The 20485-nt window shown below is 42.1% G+C and overlaps 1 protein-coding gene across 12 annotated transcripts in view; it reads right to left on the reverse strand.

The window, feature by feature from the left end:
* PKHD1 (PKHD1 ciliary IPT domain containing fibrocystin/polyductin) overlaps positions 1-20485 on the reverse strand; it is a 455042-nt gene that overhangs the window by 47923 nt on the left and 386634 nt on the right. For 11 of the 12 annotated variants that reach the window (XR_012645152.1, XM_074991417.1, XM_074991418.1 and 8 more), the window contains 4 exons: positions 20167-20254; positions 11745-11852; positions 7014-7172; positions 5111-5254 (listed from right to left, as the gene is read on the reverse strand). Coding sequence is in view for 11 of the 12 variants with exons in the window: in XM_074991417.1 (XP_074847518.1) it covers positions 5111-5254; positions 7014-7172; positions 11745-11852; positions 20167-20254 (499 nt within the window). In the remaining variant the exon portion in view is untranslated. The remainder of the gene's footprint in view (positions 1-5110; positions 5255-7013; positions 7173-11744; positions 11853-20166; positions 20255-20485) is intronic. The other variant, XM_074991413.1, reaches the window with a different exon arrangement.

Below are 20485 nucleotides of genomic sequence, written 5' to 3' on the forward strand. Positions count from 1 at the left end.
TTCAATCTAATGAAGAGAGGTAAATGAAGAGTCACTGGCTGGAAGCTGAAGCAACACAAATTCAAATTAGAGATAAGGCCTAATTTTTTAGCATGGACAGAAGTGAGGAATCTCCATCACTTGATGTCTTCAGGTCAAGATTGGATGAGTTTGGGGAAGTTGTACTTTTCTCACATACAAGTTATTAGGCACAATACAGGGGTAACTGGGACAAATGTAATGTCTGAGTTACAGAGGAGCTCAGACAAGAGGAGCTACTGGTGCCCTCTGGTTTTCAATGCAATGGATTTACTGGTGTACTCATCATGATCATGAGCATCATCACAATGCCTAAGGCCACAGCTCCATTGTGTTAGCATCTTTACAAATATATAACAAAGAAAAGGTCTCTACCCACAAGATCTTATAAGCTGAATAGTATTTATTATCACAGAAATAATAATAAAGATCCCAAACATCTCAGTGGATTAGAAATATGAGATTTCTTCACAGAGAAAAATATGGAAGGCAGAAACTAAACAAAACTGACTGTAGCTTTGATTGTCTCTGTCTCCCTAAAACCAACATTATTTTAAATAAGGGGAAATCAAACATTAGACATTTCAAGTCACACATATTAAATTTGCTTAAGATATTGTTATCCTTGTTTAGATTTTAATATATTGGGAAATCTTTTGGTCTTCCAACTATTCCTAGAAGACTCTAAGTGGCTGGATTTTCTTTTTCTGACAAAAGTATCTGTATGAATTATTTACACAATGGCTCCCATCAGTGCTCTACCTGCCAGCCTCCCCAGCTGAAATAAAAGTTCACTATGTAAAGGCACCAAGGGAAAGTGGCAGCCTCCCACTGCGAGTTTATAGACAGAACTAAGTCAGCACACATTATGTGTCACAGCCGACATCAGACAGAATCAGATCCTTTGATCTCAGACCTCAACAGGAAGCTTAGATCTCAGACAAATTAGATAAAAATGAATTTATATGTATCCTGCGGCTCACAGTTGAAAGTTGTATTTTGGGGAAGTATGGCAAATATCAAAACACATAAATTACAGCATTTCCTCTCTCACTCTCTCTCTCCTTTTGTGATGGATGCTAATTAAAATAAAAAGAAACTCAAACTAGCCTCTTATGCAATCCACAAATTTAGGGGAGGATGTGGAAAAATATCCACTGCCAGAATATATGTGCATTCAGTCAGGGTCCCAGAATGGGCTGAGGCATGGACTCTGATCTTTGCTCTTAGCAGGTGACAGCTAGAGGAGCCAATTCAAGTTTGCAGAGGGGGAAACCAGTAATTTCTGCTGTTTGGTGGAGACCACTGCCAGACATATGGCCCAGAGGGTTGCTGCTTTTGCTGTGGCCTCAAAGGGAGTTGTGTTTGATCAGCAAATGTTTACGAGGAAAGATTTAAAAAATGCTGCAAGAGCAACTCAAGGAAAAACTGCAGAATAGGACTGCTCTCCAGTTTTGTTTTGTTTTTAAATAAAACTGTTCAAAATATGTAGCCCTGAAAACGTCTACAGAAAAAGGGACAGAAGTGAATGGGTCCAGCATGGAGGGTATGAAAATGTGCCCTGGCTGATTCAGAAATAAGAACAAGAAAGGAAGTGCACTGGCGTGCAAGAGCTACAGAAGGATTGCCCTAATGAGTCATCTAGGCAAGGTGTTGATATGATACTGTCAGAGAAACTAAGAAACTAAGATACCAGATAGAACACCATCTAGAATATGAGCAAATGGGATTCAAGAAAGACAGAAGTACCATATAGCAGATATTGGCACTGATAGCAGAGACTGATAGCAGAGAAAGCTTGATGAAAGAACAAGAACATCTACGCTTGCTTCATTGGTTTTCAGAAGGCATTTGACAGTGGAAGATACAGCTGAAAGAGAGCCTACTGCAGAAGGTTATACAACACAAGTTACAGCTATTCAAGCTTAATTCCAGAATACACAATGAATGACAAATCACAACCCTGGTTTCTGGCATAATGGGCAGTTTGAATAGGAAGGCAGACCCCACAGAGACTGGGTAAATGATATACTAGATTGGTGTGGAGCTAGTCTACAGAAACCAAGCCATTCCTCGCCGTATAGGGAAAGACGGAAGGAAATAGTGAGAGAAGCATTGTGCACCAATGGGCACTGAGCCCTTAGTTGTTGATGATGATGATGGCTTTTAACCTGAAAGCTCCTAGAATGCGTTATAATTTGTGTACACTGGTTATGCACATGTCCTATTCTTCTCAATCACTTACATTGCAGTAACAGCTAGAAGCTTAGGAGGCTGGGGCTTGATTGTGCTGTGCATTTTATGAAACTGACATTGAGAATAGTGACACTGAATAAGGTCAGGATTTCAGTAAATTCTACAGACACTTAAAAACTGAACCACTCTTTCACTCTCCTGTACACTGTCAGCTCAGACAAAGAATTCATACACCCAGTAGTACTCCCTACTCCAGTCTAAATAAGAAAGGATTAAATCACAGTTATGGTTGGGTAAATAACTGAGTTCACTGGCTATTATGAAGAAAAGTCACCAAACATCTGTGTTGGGTCAGGTTGGAAAAGCATTGAAAAAAAAATAAGAAACCCACAACATACAGAAAAGCTGAGAAAAATACTTTTGGGTCAACCAAAATCTTTCATTTAGATATTGGTCATTTAACAGATTTTTGAATAAAATTAAAAGAAATATAAAAATATCAAAAGATTTGCATCAGTGTTGAAATAAAATGTTTAAGTTTGTTTAAACTGTTTTTGTTTTCTGAACAAAGAATTTCATGAAACCAACACATATTTGTGACATTTTTCTGTGTCAAAAAATCCTTGTATTTCACCCCCAGTTATTTTGGTGAAGAAGGCTGACCTTTTCTTACTCTGGACCCATAAATTAGCTGTATGCACAACTCATAGCAGTCAGCAGCAGCATCAGTCATAGTACAGGTTACACCTCCTTGGTTCAGCACCCTCAGGACCCCAGTGGTTCTGAATGAGGGATTTTGCTGGACCAGGGAGGTAAATGCCTCAAGTCCCTAGCCACCCCCCACTGGTCCTTCAGCTGCAGTTCCCTGCCTATCCAGCCACAGCCTGCCACTGCAGCGGGTCCCCCAACCTCAGGCCCAGAACTCTGGCCCCATGGAGCTGCTGGAGTATGCCAGCATTCTGGTCCCAGACAGGAGAAGTTAGCACTCTGTCCCTGGTTCCCCATGGGGGGTTGCCAGGAGAATCCAGCACTCCAGCCTTAGTCCCTAACCTTGGACTGCTGCTGGAAACCAATGCTCTGGCTCCAGCCCCAAGTGGGGGGTGTTGCCAAGGGACGTGGGACTGCCAAGGGACGTGGGACTGCCAGCTGGTTGCCCTCCTGTTGGATGAGGGATGTTGCCAGACCAGAGGGTGCTGGTTTTAGGTGTTGCAACCTGTAACCTCAAACATACGGCTATCTGTAAAGCTGTTCAAAGCGCTTAAGTGTCTCAGAAGCCAACATCTCATATTCAAAAGCTATTTAAGGCATGTGCATAATTCAGCTGGGTATGTAATTCACAGTGCAGGCAGACCTACTCATTCTAGCTCTGATCAGACTAGTTTGCTAAAATCAGAACGCAGGTGTGGTGACTTGAGTAGCAGGACAGGTTAGTCATCCCAAATACATATCTGTCTGAGGTGGTAGGCACACACTCGAATGGCTGGCCCCTCCCACTGCTTGCTACACTATTTTTAGCATGCTAGCTCCATCAGAGCTAGTGCTGTTATATATTCTCAGTCAGAGAGTTCTACTTTCAGCTGGAAGTATAGATATACCTTTAGGCCTTTAGGCACCTATGTCCCAACAATTTTAATGAGATTTAGAAACAAAGGGCTAGATTCAGAAAAGGCACTTAAGCACTGTAGTGTCTAGCTTTCAGGCACCTTGCTACTTAGTAGAAGTCAAGATTCTCGGTTAGGTGGCCAGGCTCCCTATAGAATGCATGGGGAGAGAGACGCAGCTAAGAATAACAAGTCCTGTCCCACCTTATAGACTATAGTCCAAAATATCAGTTAGTCTGTAAGGTGCCACAGGACTTCTTGTTGCTTTTGAAGATACAGGCTAACTCAGCTACCCCTCTGATACGCATCTAAGAATGGGATTCACAAAAGCCAGCATGAGGAGTGTGGCGCCATCTAAACTAACTAATAGGAAATGTTGAGGATAAGGGTGTGACTCAAGCCCCACCCCTAAATGGGAGTTGGGACTATAATCTTTTGGGCATAGGAACTCTCGTGATGCTTATAACCTTTTAAGTGCTCAGCACACTGATGGTGCTAAACAGAGAATAAATAATAATCATATTCAGATGCAGGGAAACATTCTTCAGGCAGACTTGTTCTGAATTGTAAATGATGAAAATCTGGTCTGGATTACTTGAGAGGGAATAAACATGCTATGGTAAAGGGAGTCAGCTAAGTACCTGGACAGAAGGAACCTCACAATGTCAGTTTTAAGTTACCATTTTGCCTACAGCTTCACTTCAAAGTGACCACTTGCAATTGATTTCCTGGAACATGGTGCCCATCGGGGCTATCTGTTGCCAATATATGCTGATTCTGTTATTCAAATGTCAATAGCACAAGCAGATATGATCTGAAAAACATGCAGCATACTGGGTGAGTAAATAAGCCATTTTTACATGGCCCTTTTTTTTCCTGATTATAACCATATTTCAGCCACATTTGCTCTTCTAACATGGAAGAAAAGCTTGGAAACTGAGGGTCTGGAGGATTTAAACAAAAAAAAAAACTGTATGAGTGAAATCTTGGCTTCACTGAAATCAGTGGCAAAACTGACATTGAATTGAATGGGGTCAGGATTTCACCCATACATTCTATAATCAGTTAAAACTTGAACCATACATTTAGTTTCTTGTAGATGTTTCAGTTTTGAAAGATAGTTCATTTATAGTAATCAACTATATTAACAGTGAAAGTGATTCACCTATCAACCTAGACCAGATCCTCAGCTATAACTTCAATCTACACCAGCTCATAATTTGTAAGGTGCCTGAAGATCCTTTTAGTTGAAAAGTGTTTTAGAAATCTGAGTTATTCTCACTCTGCAGGCTCACCTGCTCCCATCCCAGCAATGTCTCTTTTTTTCTCTTTCCGGGCCCACTGCAGATCGACACAAGTTGAATGCTGCTGTGGTGAGATCTGAGAGGATTTAAGGTTTCTCTTTGCTTGTGGTACGTTAGCCTGTTCAATGCTGGTTTCTGTATTGAAACAAAGAGTTACATCATTTTCAGAATTTCAGTCCATACAGAGCTCAGAGCCAGATATTCCAAAAAGAGACATTTTACTGCCAGTGAATTGGCATCTAATCTCACGTGTGTTCTCTCTGCTCAAAAGGAAGAGTCTTATGATATGATTACACTGCAATGCATTTTACCTCTAGGGATCACATTTCCTCATTTCAGCAAAACTGTCATCAGATCTTCACAGTATACAATGAACATCATTACAATCTCAGGCTTGTCACAGCCAAGAATCAGGGACTATGCCATGGAACTCAAGAATAAGACTTTAAAACATTTTTGCATTTCCCCATTCCTGACCACTTCTTTGTGCTGGACTAGCTGCCCAGCAGACTTCCAATGCTGCTCTAAATTACACCAGCCGTCTCTGCTGGCAACTGTGGGTGCCATTCCTTTTACAATAACAACTCTATGCCAGCTGAAGATAGCTATAATTTGGCCTTTTATATATCCCACATCACACTGAGTTGCCTCATTATCACCTGTTTTAAATACAGGGAAATACAGTGGCCAAGATAAAAAAAAAAAAGAGTCTAACACTGGTTCTTAAATTCTGATTTAGACACCTAATCTGTGTCTAGGCTAGCCCCCAGCTTCGAAGGGGGCATGGTAATTAAATTAGGATGTTGTGAGATTACTAATGAAGTGGTGCATATGCAGCACTTCATTAGGCTAAATCTTCGCCCACGACAACTTCAAAGTATGAAACTTCCAAGTGCTGGCTTGCATGTAGCTGCAGATCAGCCACGGGTACTTCAAAGTGCCTGTGCTCCTTCGATGTCCCTTTACTCCTCCGAGGCTGTGTCTACACTACCACCTTCCTTTGAAGGAAGGATGGTAATTAGGCTGTTGGGAGTTTACTAGTGACGTGCTGCCATGCATAGGCAGCACTTCATTAAGCAAATTCTCCCCGCGTGGCAACTCCGAAATTTTAAACTTTGAAGTACCGGCACACGTCTAGCCGCGGTGCACCGACCAGTACTTCGAAGTGCCAGGGCAACTTCGAAGTCCCCTTACTCCTCAAAGTGCAAAAATGTTTTAAAGTCTTATGGCACCCTAATTACCATGCCCCCTTCGAAGTTGGGTGCTATTCTAGACACAGCCCTATAGACCTCGGTGCCATTGCACCAGCCTAAGAGATAAGAGAGTCTGACTTAATCTGACTTTTAAAATGGCACAGTTTGGATGAATGGGTAACTTGCAACATATAATTAAACTCTAGAGAGCACTCCTTGGAAATTTAGTGCTTACAGGATGCATTGAGGATTCTGGAATCCTGTGTTCTACTCCCGGTTATTTTTCCTGCCTAAAATCTTGGAAATATTGCTTTCCAAAGTGCTCAGCTGTCCCTGCTGAAAACAGTGCAGGCAATTCTGGCACTGTTGAAAACCTGGCTATTATTCTCTCTCTGTGCCTCAGCTCCCCATCTGGAGAGTGAGGATAATAATGCCCCCTTCTTCTGTAATTATCAGTTCTTTAGGGCACTGTATTTTTATATGTATGCCCAGTGCCTTGCATAATGAGCACATGATCTCAGATGGAGTCAGCTGAGTTCCACTGAGTCAGGCTCAATGGTCGCAAAAGAAGCAAACAGTCAATAATACCAACCTTGCTGGCCTTACCATTCTCATAAAACTCTTTAATCACTTTTTGTTAGACACCAGTGAAATGGGAGAGGCTCTGCAGGTGGAATGCTCTCCCAGACATTCCTACTTACTGTTAGTTTTGCTTTCCTTGGACCAGCAGAACACAAGGAGACCCAGAACTAGCACAGAAGCCACCGAGCCCAGAATGACAGCAAGGACTGTGCTGGATTTCTCTCCCGTGGGGATAGGGAAGATAGTAAATGGCTGGGACTCAACAGTAAAGTCAGCACCTGAGAGAGGACAGTAAATCAGAGGTTATTTGGGCCCATATGCAGGAATTTCCAGGGGTGGGTAAATATGGACCATTCTTCCCACAAAGTGCCCTGCCCTTCTCCTCCAACCCCCAGCTCTACAGCTGGCCCTGCTACCCTCTCCCCTGCTCCCTTCCAGCCAGCCTGGCCCTGACCTTCTCCCCTAGCATCCCTGCTGTTGACCCCTACCCACCACCCTGAATGCCAGGATCATGGCTGATGCACACATGGGGTTCTCCTAACTGTCCCCAGCCCTGCACATGCACCGAGGCTCTCCAGACATCATGCAGGGCTGTTCTCTCTAAGATTTTTCCATCTTTGGATGGACTGAGTTTTCTTTTCGGTGGGTTAAAATATGTTTGTTAAACACCAACACTATGGTAGTGTGGATGTATACCACCTGTACAAACAAAAAACCTTGACATAAATATATATTGAACACAGTCTATGGGTGTGGAAGAAAATATATTAAAATAAGGGATAATTAGCAAGGAGCAATGCTTATGACATTTATTTAGTATGAAACCAAATAAAAACAAACAAACAAACATTACTCCTGAAGTACCTGTATAATCATCCTTTCTAACAACTCAAGCTAGTGTGAACACACCAAAATATGTATTATCCACACAGAGCTCAGCTTTCATATGCTAAACAAACCTATGAGTCAATTAGAAATACTCCAGAAATTATGAGATGGAATGTGGGAGACTCAAGGCAGTGGGCTGGGGGGCTGGGGATGCAGGAGTCAGGTTTGGGTTATATGAGGAGCTCATGGTACGGAATCGGAGTGTGTAGGGGGTGCAGACATTAGGGCAGGGTGCTGGGGATGTGGAGGTGCAGATATTAGGGTTGGGGTGAATGAGGGGCTCCTGGGGATGTCAGTGGTTCAGGACTAAGCGCTAGGGCACATGAGGGGCCCAGAGCAACACATCATGTTTCATGAAGAGCTCAGGGCTGGGCATTGGCATGTGGGGGGGGGTAAAGGAAGCAGGGGAGGGAGCTGGGAGTGGGGTTAGGGTACAGCATTTGGGAAGAGGAGGACAACCCTGGGAATAGGTTATCTCACCTGGACACTGATTTTAGATCAGGTGGTCTTTTGAAGAATTTGTTTTAAAAAACTTTCTGAAGATCCAAGCATTTGAGACTAAACCCAAATATTCAGATTGTGCACATAAATATCTGAGAAAGGATTTTTCAGAGATTTTATTTTAAAATTTCATCCACAAACCTATGAAATATTTAAAGCAAATTTTAAACTAAGGTCCAGGAAACACAGTTTTGTCAGTAATGTGAGGGTTGGCACATGCCTATTAAATGCTTTTAATTACCACTTAAAGACTCTTTCACAAGTTCTGGCAGAACAAAACTGCTGTCGTAGCACTTTAAAGACTAACAAAATGACTACGCTATGCTAAGAGGTGTGACAAGCTGATGGGTTTTCACTTTTAAGTCAATGGAGCCACTTTCAGGGGAAGAGCCACGAGTTTGCAAGCTGCTCTTGTGTGAATCTTTGGGAATGGTCAGAATAAGGGTTCGATGGGGCGGTAGAGCACTAAGACCCAGGGGAAGCACTGCCTTCCACTGCCTCTTATACCTACAGCCCATGCCTGGGGGTGGGCAGGAGGGGCGCATTTGCACCCTTTGCATAACCCCTTGCATACAGGCATATTATTACAGCATTTAGGACAAATCCTGGGCACATCTATTACTTATGAGAAGATTGGTGTGCTGCAGTCGACCTTCCGGTTTTGTGCTTCTGGTTAAGATGGGGCAAAATTAACCTCTCTGGGCTTGGGCACCAACCCCTGTATTCCATACTCTTGTATGGAGCAAGGGACGTCAACACGAGACTTCTGAGCCTCAGACTACACGAGGGAAACAAGTTGATTCTGATACGTCGATTCTAGCTATGTTAATAGTGTAGCTAGACTTGTGTATCTGAAATCGACTGTATTGCCTAGCACAGACTTACCCACATACAAAGATAGGAAGGGGTGTCTGAAATACATTCAAGGAAGGGCCTAAATCACAACCCACCAAAGTAAGTGGGAGTTTTTCCACTGTCTTTCACAGGCCCCAGAACAGGTACAAACCAAACATGTAACCAAACTTTTCTTGAGCTGACTAAGCTGCTAGATTTAAGGCAGAAGTTAGTGCTGTGGGTTCCCACCCAGCTGTCTGAAAGTTAGTCATACCAAAAAAAAGAATTTGTTCTGTGATATCAGACTTAAAACAATTATCTTAATTTTGCACACACACACTGCTGGGCTGGACTTAAAGCACTGTTAATCTTCTCCCACAATGTGGTTTAAAATAATATAAACACGCAGTATGACTATCATTACTATTAATAGTGCAAATATGAGCCTCCATATATTGTACATGATGTCTACAATACCCTTAATCTAAAGATACCACATCATTGTACAAGCTGATTCAGAGTCGCTTCAACCACCATGTAAAGGCAGCATCCTTTGGAATGTACAACAATGCTGCACAAGACATGAAACAGAACATAAAGATCACCTAATCCGGGTGAAACCACACAGGCAACACTGGGCAGGCAGAATGCAATCTCCTGACTGAAATGTGACTCAATCACCAGGGACAATACACCTCTATTATAACCCTCATTCTGTCATCAGTCCCAAACAATTGTATTGACTGTAATGGGGATTTGCTTTATGTACTTTCCTCAGTTGTATTGTCAATATAAAGGCATAAAAGATTTATTTACTGATTTCTTAAAAAAACACAAATGTTAGCAGGTGGCATCTTGGAGGCAGGTGTAATATTGGAAATATTTTTATTTGAATTTGACAGGATTTTGGTTGGGCTCCATCAGAACATCATGGTAAACAAATGGCAAATAAGCCTACAAACATTTAAACACAAGGATTTTTAGTAATGGTGGATCGAGATCTCTCAACACATAGCTGCACTACGATGAAAAACTCATGGGTGGTTCACAGCAGCTGACACAGGCTCACAGGGCTGGGACTAAAGTGCTATTTAATTGTTATGTAAACATTGTGCTCAAGTTCTAGAACCTGGTCAGGTGGGAGGGCCCCAAAGCTCAGCTTACAGCCTGACCCCATATATCTACTCCACAGTCAAACAGCCCTTTAGCCTGAGGCCTGCAAGCCTGAGTCTTCTGGCAGGGGCCAGCCATGGGTGACTGCATTGTAGACATACCTTCAGATAGCTAAGACTCAAATGAAAGTAGAAGTTAAGGGCTGAATCCAACTCCTACTGAAGTCAACAGTAAGAGTCTCACTGGCAGGCTTTATATGCAAAACCAATGATAGAATGTAATCCCAAACTTCCTGTGAAATGTCTTTTTTGTGTATCCTAGATGCCAAGAAAGCATCTGCTACACTGTATATGTTTAGCATGCAATACATTTATCAATACAGTTCCCACTTGAGAATGCCAAAGGAGATTTAAAACATAGAATTATCTGTGTTACTCAGAATGTGTTTTGTATGATGCATGTTAAAAATATACAGTATTCTGGTTTAAATTAGTCAAAAACAAGGCACAGATGAAACAACTTTTCATGCTGTTTTCTGAAAAGGTCTCTCAGCAGAGCCCTTGTTAGCTGAAAGTGTAACAAAGGGGATCCAGGTTTGACCTTCATTGGGTGGGAAGATCTTCTGACTTCACTGAAGTATATTTTGCAGTGAATTTGCAACAAGTCATGCAGCCAGTTGACAGGCCAGAGCCTGCTGGGAGCTGAGTGAGAATGCAGGCAATGGGAGCTGATCTCCATAAAGCAGAACAATAGTCACAGTTTAAGGAAACATTGAGGGCACTGCAATATAGTCTTGCTGAAACTGAGGACATCATACACTTGAGATGATTAGACATTAATTTATGATTTCTTAACATTTCAGGGAAATATTCCAGGCTTCCAAAGAGAAGGATTAAGGCACTCCAACATCCTAGTCACACCATCACATGGGATCTCCATGGCTCTCTCTCCACACTGTATCTCGAGCCCCTCCCAGCAGTAACTCCTCCCTGAAGACCAGCAAGGGAGAAGTTTCTTCAGTGGGCAGACTGGGCCATCTTAACACTCCTCCTCCTGAACACAGAGTCCTCTGCTAGCTGGCGTTGGCAAACTCCCCCATCCACTCACTCCCCAGCACCCTAAAGAGGGGATCTTGGAGTTAACACTGCACTGGGAGGACAGGGGGAGCTTAGAGCTCTTGCTTCAGGCTTTTTGCAATTTCAGACAGACGACACTGCATAGGGTTCACTGACTTTAAAAAAAAAAAAAAGGAAGGCTCAGAGTTTGATATAACCACATGACTCCAGGTTATGGGGGCCTAGGCCAACGCTGATAAGGCCTAGGCTTGAATCAAGCCTTTGACTGGCATCTCTCTCCCTTCCTATTGTGTTTGAGTACACTGGGGATTGAGACCAGGGCTTTAAGATATGCATACACGAAGATCTCTCATCCTACTGGTACTGCCTCTGGTGTGCTTTTAATTTTTCATCAGCTAAGGTAAAGCAAGAACAATGTGTAAATACAAAGAACTTTACCTGGAGGTGAAATAACAGTGAAGATGAGGTACCAGTCTGTGCCTGAATTGGAAATTGCCAGGTTTGTGAAACTAGCCCGTCCGTCTCGAACCTCTACCCTGGTGTGCCCTGAACAGCAATTCACAAGAACATCAGAATTAACAGCTTGCTGCTGAATGACACCGAAGGCAAGCTCTGAGGTCTCAGAGAAAGCTCTGCAGGTCAGGTCTTCACCTTTTGTGAACGTGCACAGCTTCTGTGGCACTGCCAGCACTACTCCAATATACACTAGCTGAGGGTGGGGGACCAGCGGGGCAGACAACCTCGCCAGGCTCCTAGGCAAGGTGGGAGAAGAGGAGCTTGCTCTGTGCCTCCAGAAGGGGTGGGGCCTTGAAGGGAAGGGGCTGGACTGGGGCAGCCAGCTTTCAGTGCTGACTGGACTGCAGCGTCTTCACGCACATGCCTTCCCCGCAGCACTCAGTGCTGCCTGCAGTGTTTTGGGCAGTGTTCTGGATCTCCAGGTGCTGCACAGTAGCAGCGGCGGCGGCGGCGGTGGCTGGGAGCTCTGAACCCTTTTGTATCACCAGGATCCAGGACAGTTTTCCTCTTTGGCCCCCTCCTGCCAACTGGCAGGCCTGTGTGGCAACATGTTCTCTGAGATAAGTAACTGGCTCAAGCTGTGAAATTCAGAACCAGGTCCAATCTGGGCAGAAGTTCAGGACAGACCAGATCCCAGGTTATGGCTCAGCTCATTAGAGATTGGTTCACCTAGGAAGTTCCATTTCAGGGAAAAAAGGAAGTATGGCCCATTGATTCAGGGGTTAGGCTGGGGCCAGGGACCTGTGAGTTCAAAGTCCTGCTTTACTATAGCATTCCTGTGTGAGCTTGGAAAAGTTACTTTGTTTCCCCATCCATAAAATGGCAATAACAGCACTGCCCTGTTTGCAAGAACGGTATAAGAATAAATCCACTGAAGATTGTGAGATACTATGGTAGAGGGGGACAGCACCTTAGACAGATCCAGAACCTCATTTTCCATAGAACTGAAGGCTGCCCGTATGCCATGATTTGGTTTGATCCAGCTCTCATGTTAACATATCTGAATTTGAAATGACTGATGCTATGGGCACTGGAGCTCTTAGGGGATTTTTATTGGGATATTGTTATCCAAGCTGAAGAGGCAGCCTCCAAGAAGCGGCAGCAGTTTGTTTTAACCCCTTTTCTGCTCCAGCCTCTCAGATGAATCTGACACATGGGGAAGCTCTGTAGGTCTGTTTTGCTCTACCTCTCCTGAGTAGTATTACTGAATTCAAGAGGGAATATCTGATGTGCAAAACCATATAAGTTATTTCATTACAGCCAGACAGCTGCAGCAGCCACTGGGACAGAACATTCCTTCAATTTTCTGCTGTAAATTTTGGCCTGGAAATTAATTGTGAAAAACTAGGGTAGCATGGAAGGGAGCTCCCAATACAAAGGCTATCAAAGAGCCATCAGATGGCAGCGGCTTTTGATTATTCAAAATGCTGCCTTCCTTTCAGAAATCTTAGCCTGGCTCAGGCCATGACATTTGAATAGGATGGTTGTGATATGATCACACAAGCAACAGGATCCGTCTCAGCTAGAAACTCATAAAACAAAAATCTCTGTAAAATGATTTGTGATTAAACCTGATGCCCTGACTCTTCTAAGACCTTGCATCCTGTGTGGTCATTTACACCTATGCAATATGGCTGTTCATTCTGACCCAGTACAGTTTTAAAACCAAACTGGCATTCACTATGTTTTTGTCTGAGCAGGGTCATTTAAAAGGTAAGTATCAGAGGGGCAGTGGAATTAGTCTGTATCTTCAAAACCAACAAGTCCTGTGGCACCTTATAGATTAACAGACTAACAGTCCTCCACGACTGAACTGACCTTTTCAACCCCAGCCCTCCTCTTGACTGGGACTCCCTCCTTTTCATAAACCCATATATATAAACCCTTCTCTGGAACCCCCCACTCATGCATCTGACAAAGCAGGTCTTTGCCCACGAAAGCTTATGCTCCAAAATATCTGTTCATCTATAAGGTGGCACAGGATTTAAAAGATAGTTGAAATGTCAAGGGTATCTCTATTTTATTTTCTGATTCTCTGGGCACCAGCCAAATCCTGGGCTTTATAGAAAGCTGGCCAAGTCTTGAGCTTCACGCAGGCTTATGGAATGAAAGTGGGCGAGTTCTCAAAGACTGACAAAATGTTCTAACTACTGATTCAGGTGAAGGTTAGAAATCAGAACTTACTTTGGATGCTGGACTGAAACCAGAGATCACAAACAAAAACTCACTTTCTTGCTGAAAGTCAACATGCACTGTTTATAGCTGGGATGACTTTTTATAACCATTAGACAACACAATATAGCTGTTTTGTCTATTTTTATTCCCATCTCCAGAGTAACAAAGGGACTGGATCTTTGCAAATGTGTCTTAGAGCCACCTTCCAGAAAAAAGGTGATGCACACCACAAATTCACAGTACTATTAAAGGGATGCAGGAAGGGCCTTAAATTATGGGCCAGATGATACCCTTTCTTCCACTTCATTGTTCATACATCACAACACAAGTAGCCTAGTGGACTTTCATTGCAATTATTAATGGTACAAAGCGCTATTCAGTTTGAGCCTGGGCTTTTGCTAGTAGGAATCCTAAATCTAGCAATGTACACTTGTGAAGAATTAGGGGTCTCAGACTTACGTATTTGAGGTACATACCAGGTCAACTGTGCAGGCAAAATCCACACCATAGCTTGCCCACCTCACTTAACATGATTTTACTGAAAACTCAATATCCCAACAGAAAAAGTCTTATTCAAATGATACAATCACTGGAGAGAAGATAAAGTTGGCAAGGACTGTTAAATACAGAGGGCCTGATACAGCCCAGAGAGACTGCAGACTACTGAGTATGGAAGGTGAAAATGAAAAGCAAAGAGCTGGAGTGGGTGTGGCAAAATGAATGGCAGTCCAGTGTCTCATCATCATCATCAGCAGCAGCAGCAGCATCAACTACCATGGGCTCAGCATCTGCTGGTGTCCACTGCCTCCCTCACTATTTACTTCCATCTTTCCCTGTCCAGTGCAGAGTGGCTTAGTGTTTCTGTAGACTAGCTCAGCACCGACCTACTATATCATCTATCCATTCTCTGTGGGGTCTTCCTTTCCTATTTGAGCCGTCCATTATGCCAAATAACAGGGTCCTGACTTTTTGCTTGTCATTCATTCTGCAGGTGTGTCCGAATAGATGTAGCTTCCATTGTATAACCTTCTGCAGTAGATTGTCTTTCTGCTGTATCTTCCTATATAATTCCTCTTTGATGACTTTCTGCATCCATTCTATTCTCAGGATCATTCTATGACAACTCCTCTCGAATGCCAATATCCTTCTCTTTGAATCTTTCATTATCACCCATGTCTCACATCTATACGACATGATGCTGAATATACACGTTTTCAAAACACTCAGCTGCATTCCTAAACTAATCACTTTGCTTTTCCAGATCTTATCTATTGCCTTCAAACTAACTCTTGCTTTCACTATTCTGGCTGCCATTTCCTTCTTACAATCTAGATCATACGTCATGTTGCTCTCCAGATATGTGAACTTCTTTAAGTTCTCTAGTTCAATCCCATCTACGCTGATCTTCCTGCCTATTTCCTTATCTCAAAATACCATTGTCTTCATTTTATTGATATTCATAATCAGTCTGTACCACTTCCCTTCCTCACTTAGCACCTGCACCATTCTCGCTAGCTTCTCTTCATCTTCCTCAAACATTGCCTGGATAAACAATTGAGTGATAGGGATTGGATTGATAACTTGGCTACTGAAAGAAAATTACAACTAACACATATATTATCATTTGGAATGTGGAATGTCTGAACACTGTGGATGACTGCAAAGTTAGTGCTGCTTCAAAAGGACATAGAGAGATACTGATGTGATATACTTGGACTAGTGGAGATGTGTTGGACAGCATCAGGAGAGATGTGCAGCTGTGAAGTCATTTGGTCAGGGAATAAAACAAAGCAGGAGGCAGGAGCTGTATTCCTTCTTAGCAAAAGAGCTAGATGAGCATTGTTAGTGTACAAACTGGTGAGTGCAAGAATAATGGTAGCAAGATTTGAAGCAAAACCATCAATATCTTGGTCATTCAGGTGTATGCACCCACATTGGATAGCACAGAGGAAGAGACCGAGCTATTCTGTAAAGATTTAACAAAGATGCTGGAGGACATACCAAAGAGAGATGTGTTGATCATTGGAGAAGATTGGAATGCAAAGGTTGGAACTGATCATAAAGGTTGGAAGTGAGCCATGGGAAGGTTTGGATATGGAGAAAGAAACAAATGAGGTGAGAAACTACTAGAGTTTGATAAGCAGCATGAGATGGTGATCTGCAACATGATATTCCAACGAAAGGACTGTAGAAAGCAGACATGGCAATCAAATAACAGGCAGTCCAAGAACTTGTTAGATATGATCTTGATAAGAAGAAGATGGGCAAAATCAGTACAGAAGTGACAAACTTCCCAAAGAGCAGATATGGACTCGGGCCACAGCTTAGTGATTGCAAACATCAAGATGAAATTCAAGAGAAAGTATAAGACACAGTTCAAGAAACGAAGAGATGTGGTAAGGCTACATGAAGAAAAAATAAGGAATGTATACAGAGTAGTGTTCAAAGAGAAGATACACATCTCATAGAGCTGAAAGGGACCTCAGGAGGCCATCGTGTCCAGTCCTCTGAAGATCAGGAATGCAGGCACAGAGAAAGATCTAGATAAGAGAGAAGAAGGGATAGTCACAGCAATAGAAGAAGTAATTGAGCAGACAGTTCTGGAAGAAGAGAAGATCAATAAGAAGTGGATTATTCAAGAGATGCTGAAGTTGGTCCAAGAGAAGAGCGTTGAAGATCAGAAGGGATTTTTCTGAGAGGGCAGAAGAGCAATATAGAGTGAAATGGAATGAAGTAGGAAAAGTGGCCAAAATGGATGAAGTGAAATGGTTAGAGGAGTAGTGCAAAGATAGAGAGAGGTGTTTTGGTGAGTGTCAGACCAGGGAAGTGTACAAGATGATCAGGACTATTAATAGGAAGTGGCAGCTAAAGCAGATGGTGATCAATGGCGAGAATGACAATGTGCTCATGAACAAGAAGGTTGTGCAGTGATTGATGAGATATTATACCAATATGTATAAAGCACAATTGGACCCTAGTGTCTCAGAGAGACTGATTGAAGAAGTGAAAGAGATATTACCACTGAGCATGGAGAATGAGACTGATGTTTTGAAGGAGGAAGTAAAAAGAGCAGTGAAATGACTGAAAAACAACAAAGAGACCTGGAAATGATAAGATCACAGGAGAGATGATCAAATATGGCAGAGAAGTATGATTCAGTTCAGTGGCTGCTGCCTAGTAATGTTGGAAAAATCACTTCCCCATGTGGTGGGTACATCTAGACTACAAGGAAGATCAACCCAGAGTTTGATTTCACACACCTGGTAGAAATGCACAAAATCTAACTATCTGGGGTTGGCAGTCGACCCCTGTACTCCTCAATATCACAAGGGCAGGGAGGCTGATGTGAAGACAGCCAGGCAAGTCGATTGCAGACAAGTCGATTCTAGTTACACAATTGCTGTAGCTGGAATTGTGTATCTACAATTGACTTACCTGCCTAGTGTTGATCAGGTTGGTGGCTGTCTACTCTGCTGCCCATTGTCTGTTATGTCCACTTAGATTAAAAGCTTTATGTAGGAGGAACTGCCTCATTATCTGTGTGTATTTAGTACCTAGCATAATGAAGCCAGATCTCAGCTGAGAAATCTAGTTAGCACTATAATATAAATGCAAATAATTAGCAACTTAGTCAGTGAAAAGTCCCAGTGATCTCCATAAGAACTGGACCCTAAGTTAGCCATGTGGATTTCCCTCATTGCTAGTTTCAGTTCTGGGTCTTCTGTTTATCTAGATATTTAAATGGCCTCTTGATTACACTACCTGCTTTGACTACCCATAGTGTTTTTGACTTTACTATTTAGCACACTAGAACACAAGTTTTATAGAGGATCCTTTCAGCTGCATTCAAATATTTTACTACTGCCATTCTGAGTCTATGATGAAGCCTAGAGTAGTTTACTGTACTTCTCAACAGAGATTACCTTAGCTTTCAGGCACATACACTTCAAATCTCAGAATATTATAGATATATATGGGAGTCTTCACAAAGATCTCTGAGGCAAGCTGGTATTTAACGCAGAAGCCAGCTAATTTGGAGCTAAACTACTTTCCATGAGGCAGTTTGACTGCTGTCAGATGAAGCAGGCAGTGTGCTAGACAGATCCATTTCAATTAAATGCTGCTTTCATATGCTTCAAAAGACGAGTGCAATAAGGACGTTTGTCAAAGGAAAAACTGCAGCACACTATTACATGCAGAACATCTGTATAGCACAGTTTATTCTTTGCTGGAGTTTATTGACTATTAATTTGATGCATGTATCTTTTAAAGAATGTAAAGTGGATTTCTTTTCGGTGACTATTCTTTATTTGAGTCTTTTACTTCCATTTGGTTTTAATTTCTCTTTTTTTCCCCTCACAATTTATTTAGTTTCAAGTTGCGAAACAGAGAGGGAAAAAAAGTTATTCTTTCCAAACGAACAGCAGATTTTTAGAAATCTTATTTAAAAGTGATGTGAAACAGAGGAGTATGGCACAGGGAGTCTTAGGATTTCACTTCTAGGTTGTTGTTTTCGATCAAGCCTAGATCGGTTGTGACAGAAACAATAGGCATCATTAAGTGGCTGTTCTGTGGACGTGTCCATCTGACAAACCCAACCCCCTCAACAAGGGGTCGGAGCAGGAGAGCTCAATTGTTAAACCATTGGAATTATAAACCCAGGCTCCTGAGTTCAATCCTCAAAGGGACCTTTCAAGGGTGTGGAGCAGGTTAGATTTGAAATAAAATAATCTGTCAAGGATTTGTGAAAGGCAAGTGCAGGGGACTGGACTTGATGACCTCTCCAGGTCCCTTCTAGTTGCATGATATATCAATACATACTGTGTGGATTATCCTCTCAGCTAATGTGAATGTTCATAAATCCTTTGATTTTCATGGAGGTAGGCCAAGTTGATGAGACAATCTCAGGGGGTAGGCCAAAAATTAATAGGATTTTTAATGCCCAGATGGATCATTGTGATCATCAATTAACATTTTTATACATGGCAAAGGCCACAGAGTGTCGCCCACCTATCCTAGCATTTTCTAACCCAATAACTGGTGTCTGAACTAGATCATAGAAGCCACCTGCCCTTTCTACTTGGAATGCTCTTGGCAAGTCAAAGTTAAGGTATCTCCAGCCTGACTGTGAACCCAAAATGTTTTGACCAGGGGTACTGCTTGTTCGTTCTTGTCTTCTTCTTCTTTCTTTTTTTCTCATTTGAGCTGAAAAAAATATGATTTCAGCCAAGCTGAACAGAAAAGCCAGAATGTTTCATTGTAACCAGACTCAGGGCTGTCTTTTTATTGTAAAACAAACAAACAAACAAACAAAAGAAACCCTTCCATTTGCTCCTGAAATTTTGTGAAAAAATTCCCTTTTGTCTGGACAAAAATGATTATTTTAATTTTTCATAATTGGCAAAGAACTAAAAAACAATCTATTATTTGACCAGCTCTATTTTGAACTTCACTCAGTTCATGAAGTAAAACTAGCAGGATCAGTTTTTTGCTGTGTTTATAAACAGCTTCTTTTCCATATTTTCATGCACCGTACTATTATGTCTGGATGTCCAATGCAGCACAGTATTTAGCAGGACCTAATTGTAAGCATGTGGCTAGTGGCTTAATATCCTCAATGGGAATATCTGCTTAAAGTTAAATATGTGCTTGAGTATTTTACTAGGTCAAGGTCAGAGTGGAATGCTTAAGTGTCCCAGAAAGGCATTATCTCTTTGGGATATACAATGTTAACAACAATAAAAGCAAAAGACAGATAGATAGTTCTAATTTATATGAAGAGAAATACTCCTCAGATATAAAATCAATGTAGCTCCAAGAACTTTAATAGAACTAGGAGAACTAATACTAGCTTAGCACTGGGCTGCTTGGATTTATAATTATCATTCCACCCCTTTTTTTTTTCCCCACAGGAATCAAAACTTTGTGTCACATGGTGTCTCTTTAAGTTGGCAGGGCTGGGCACACTCTTAAGACTCTCTTCTCCTACCACCATGTGAGCAGCCCATCACAGTTCTTCCAACCCTGCACTCTATTTTTAGCCCAGTGAGCAGCCTTCAAAATGAATTTTGCTTCAAGATAACTCTAAAAATTATATCCATTGCTTCTAGGAGATGCTTCCACTATGTCCAAAGCTTCCATAAGAAGGGGAAAAAAAAAACATCCAAACCTTTCAACACAGCCTCCGAAGGGCCCTTGAGACAGACTGTGATGACCCATGGCTCTGAGGGCAGACCTAATGTCTCAACTCTCTGACCCTGGGAAGAAGAAAAGAAGGGAATAAAAGGTTTGTTCAACTTCTTTTTCCCAGAGAAATGGGAATCCTTTTATTTTCTAAGGCAACTTTCATATATTAACTCCTAGCAGCAAGGACAGTACATACATGGTATGTATCACAAATGGCATAATAAAAATACTGTTTTATTATAAATCCTTTATTAAATGCTAACCAGAAAGCATCAGTTCACAAATTAATGTGATTTAAAGAG

The sequence above is a fragment of the Carettochelys insculpta genome, chromosome 3, assembly GCF_033958435.1.
Source record: "Carettochelys insculpta isolate YL-2023 chromosome 3, ASM3395843v1, whole genome shotgun sequence".
NCBI lineage: Eukaryota > Metazoa > Chordata > Testudines > Carettochelyidae > Carettochelys > Carettochelys insculpta.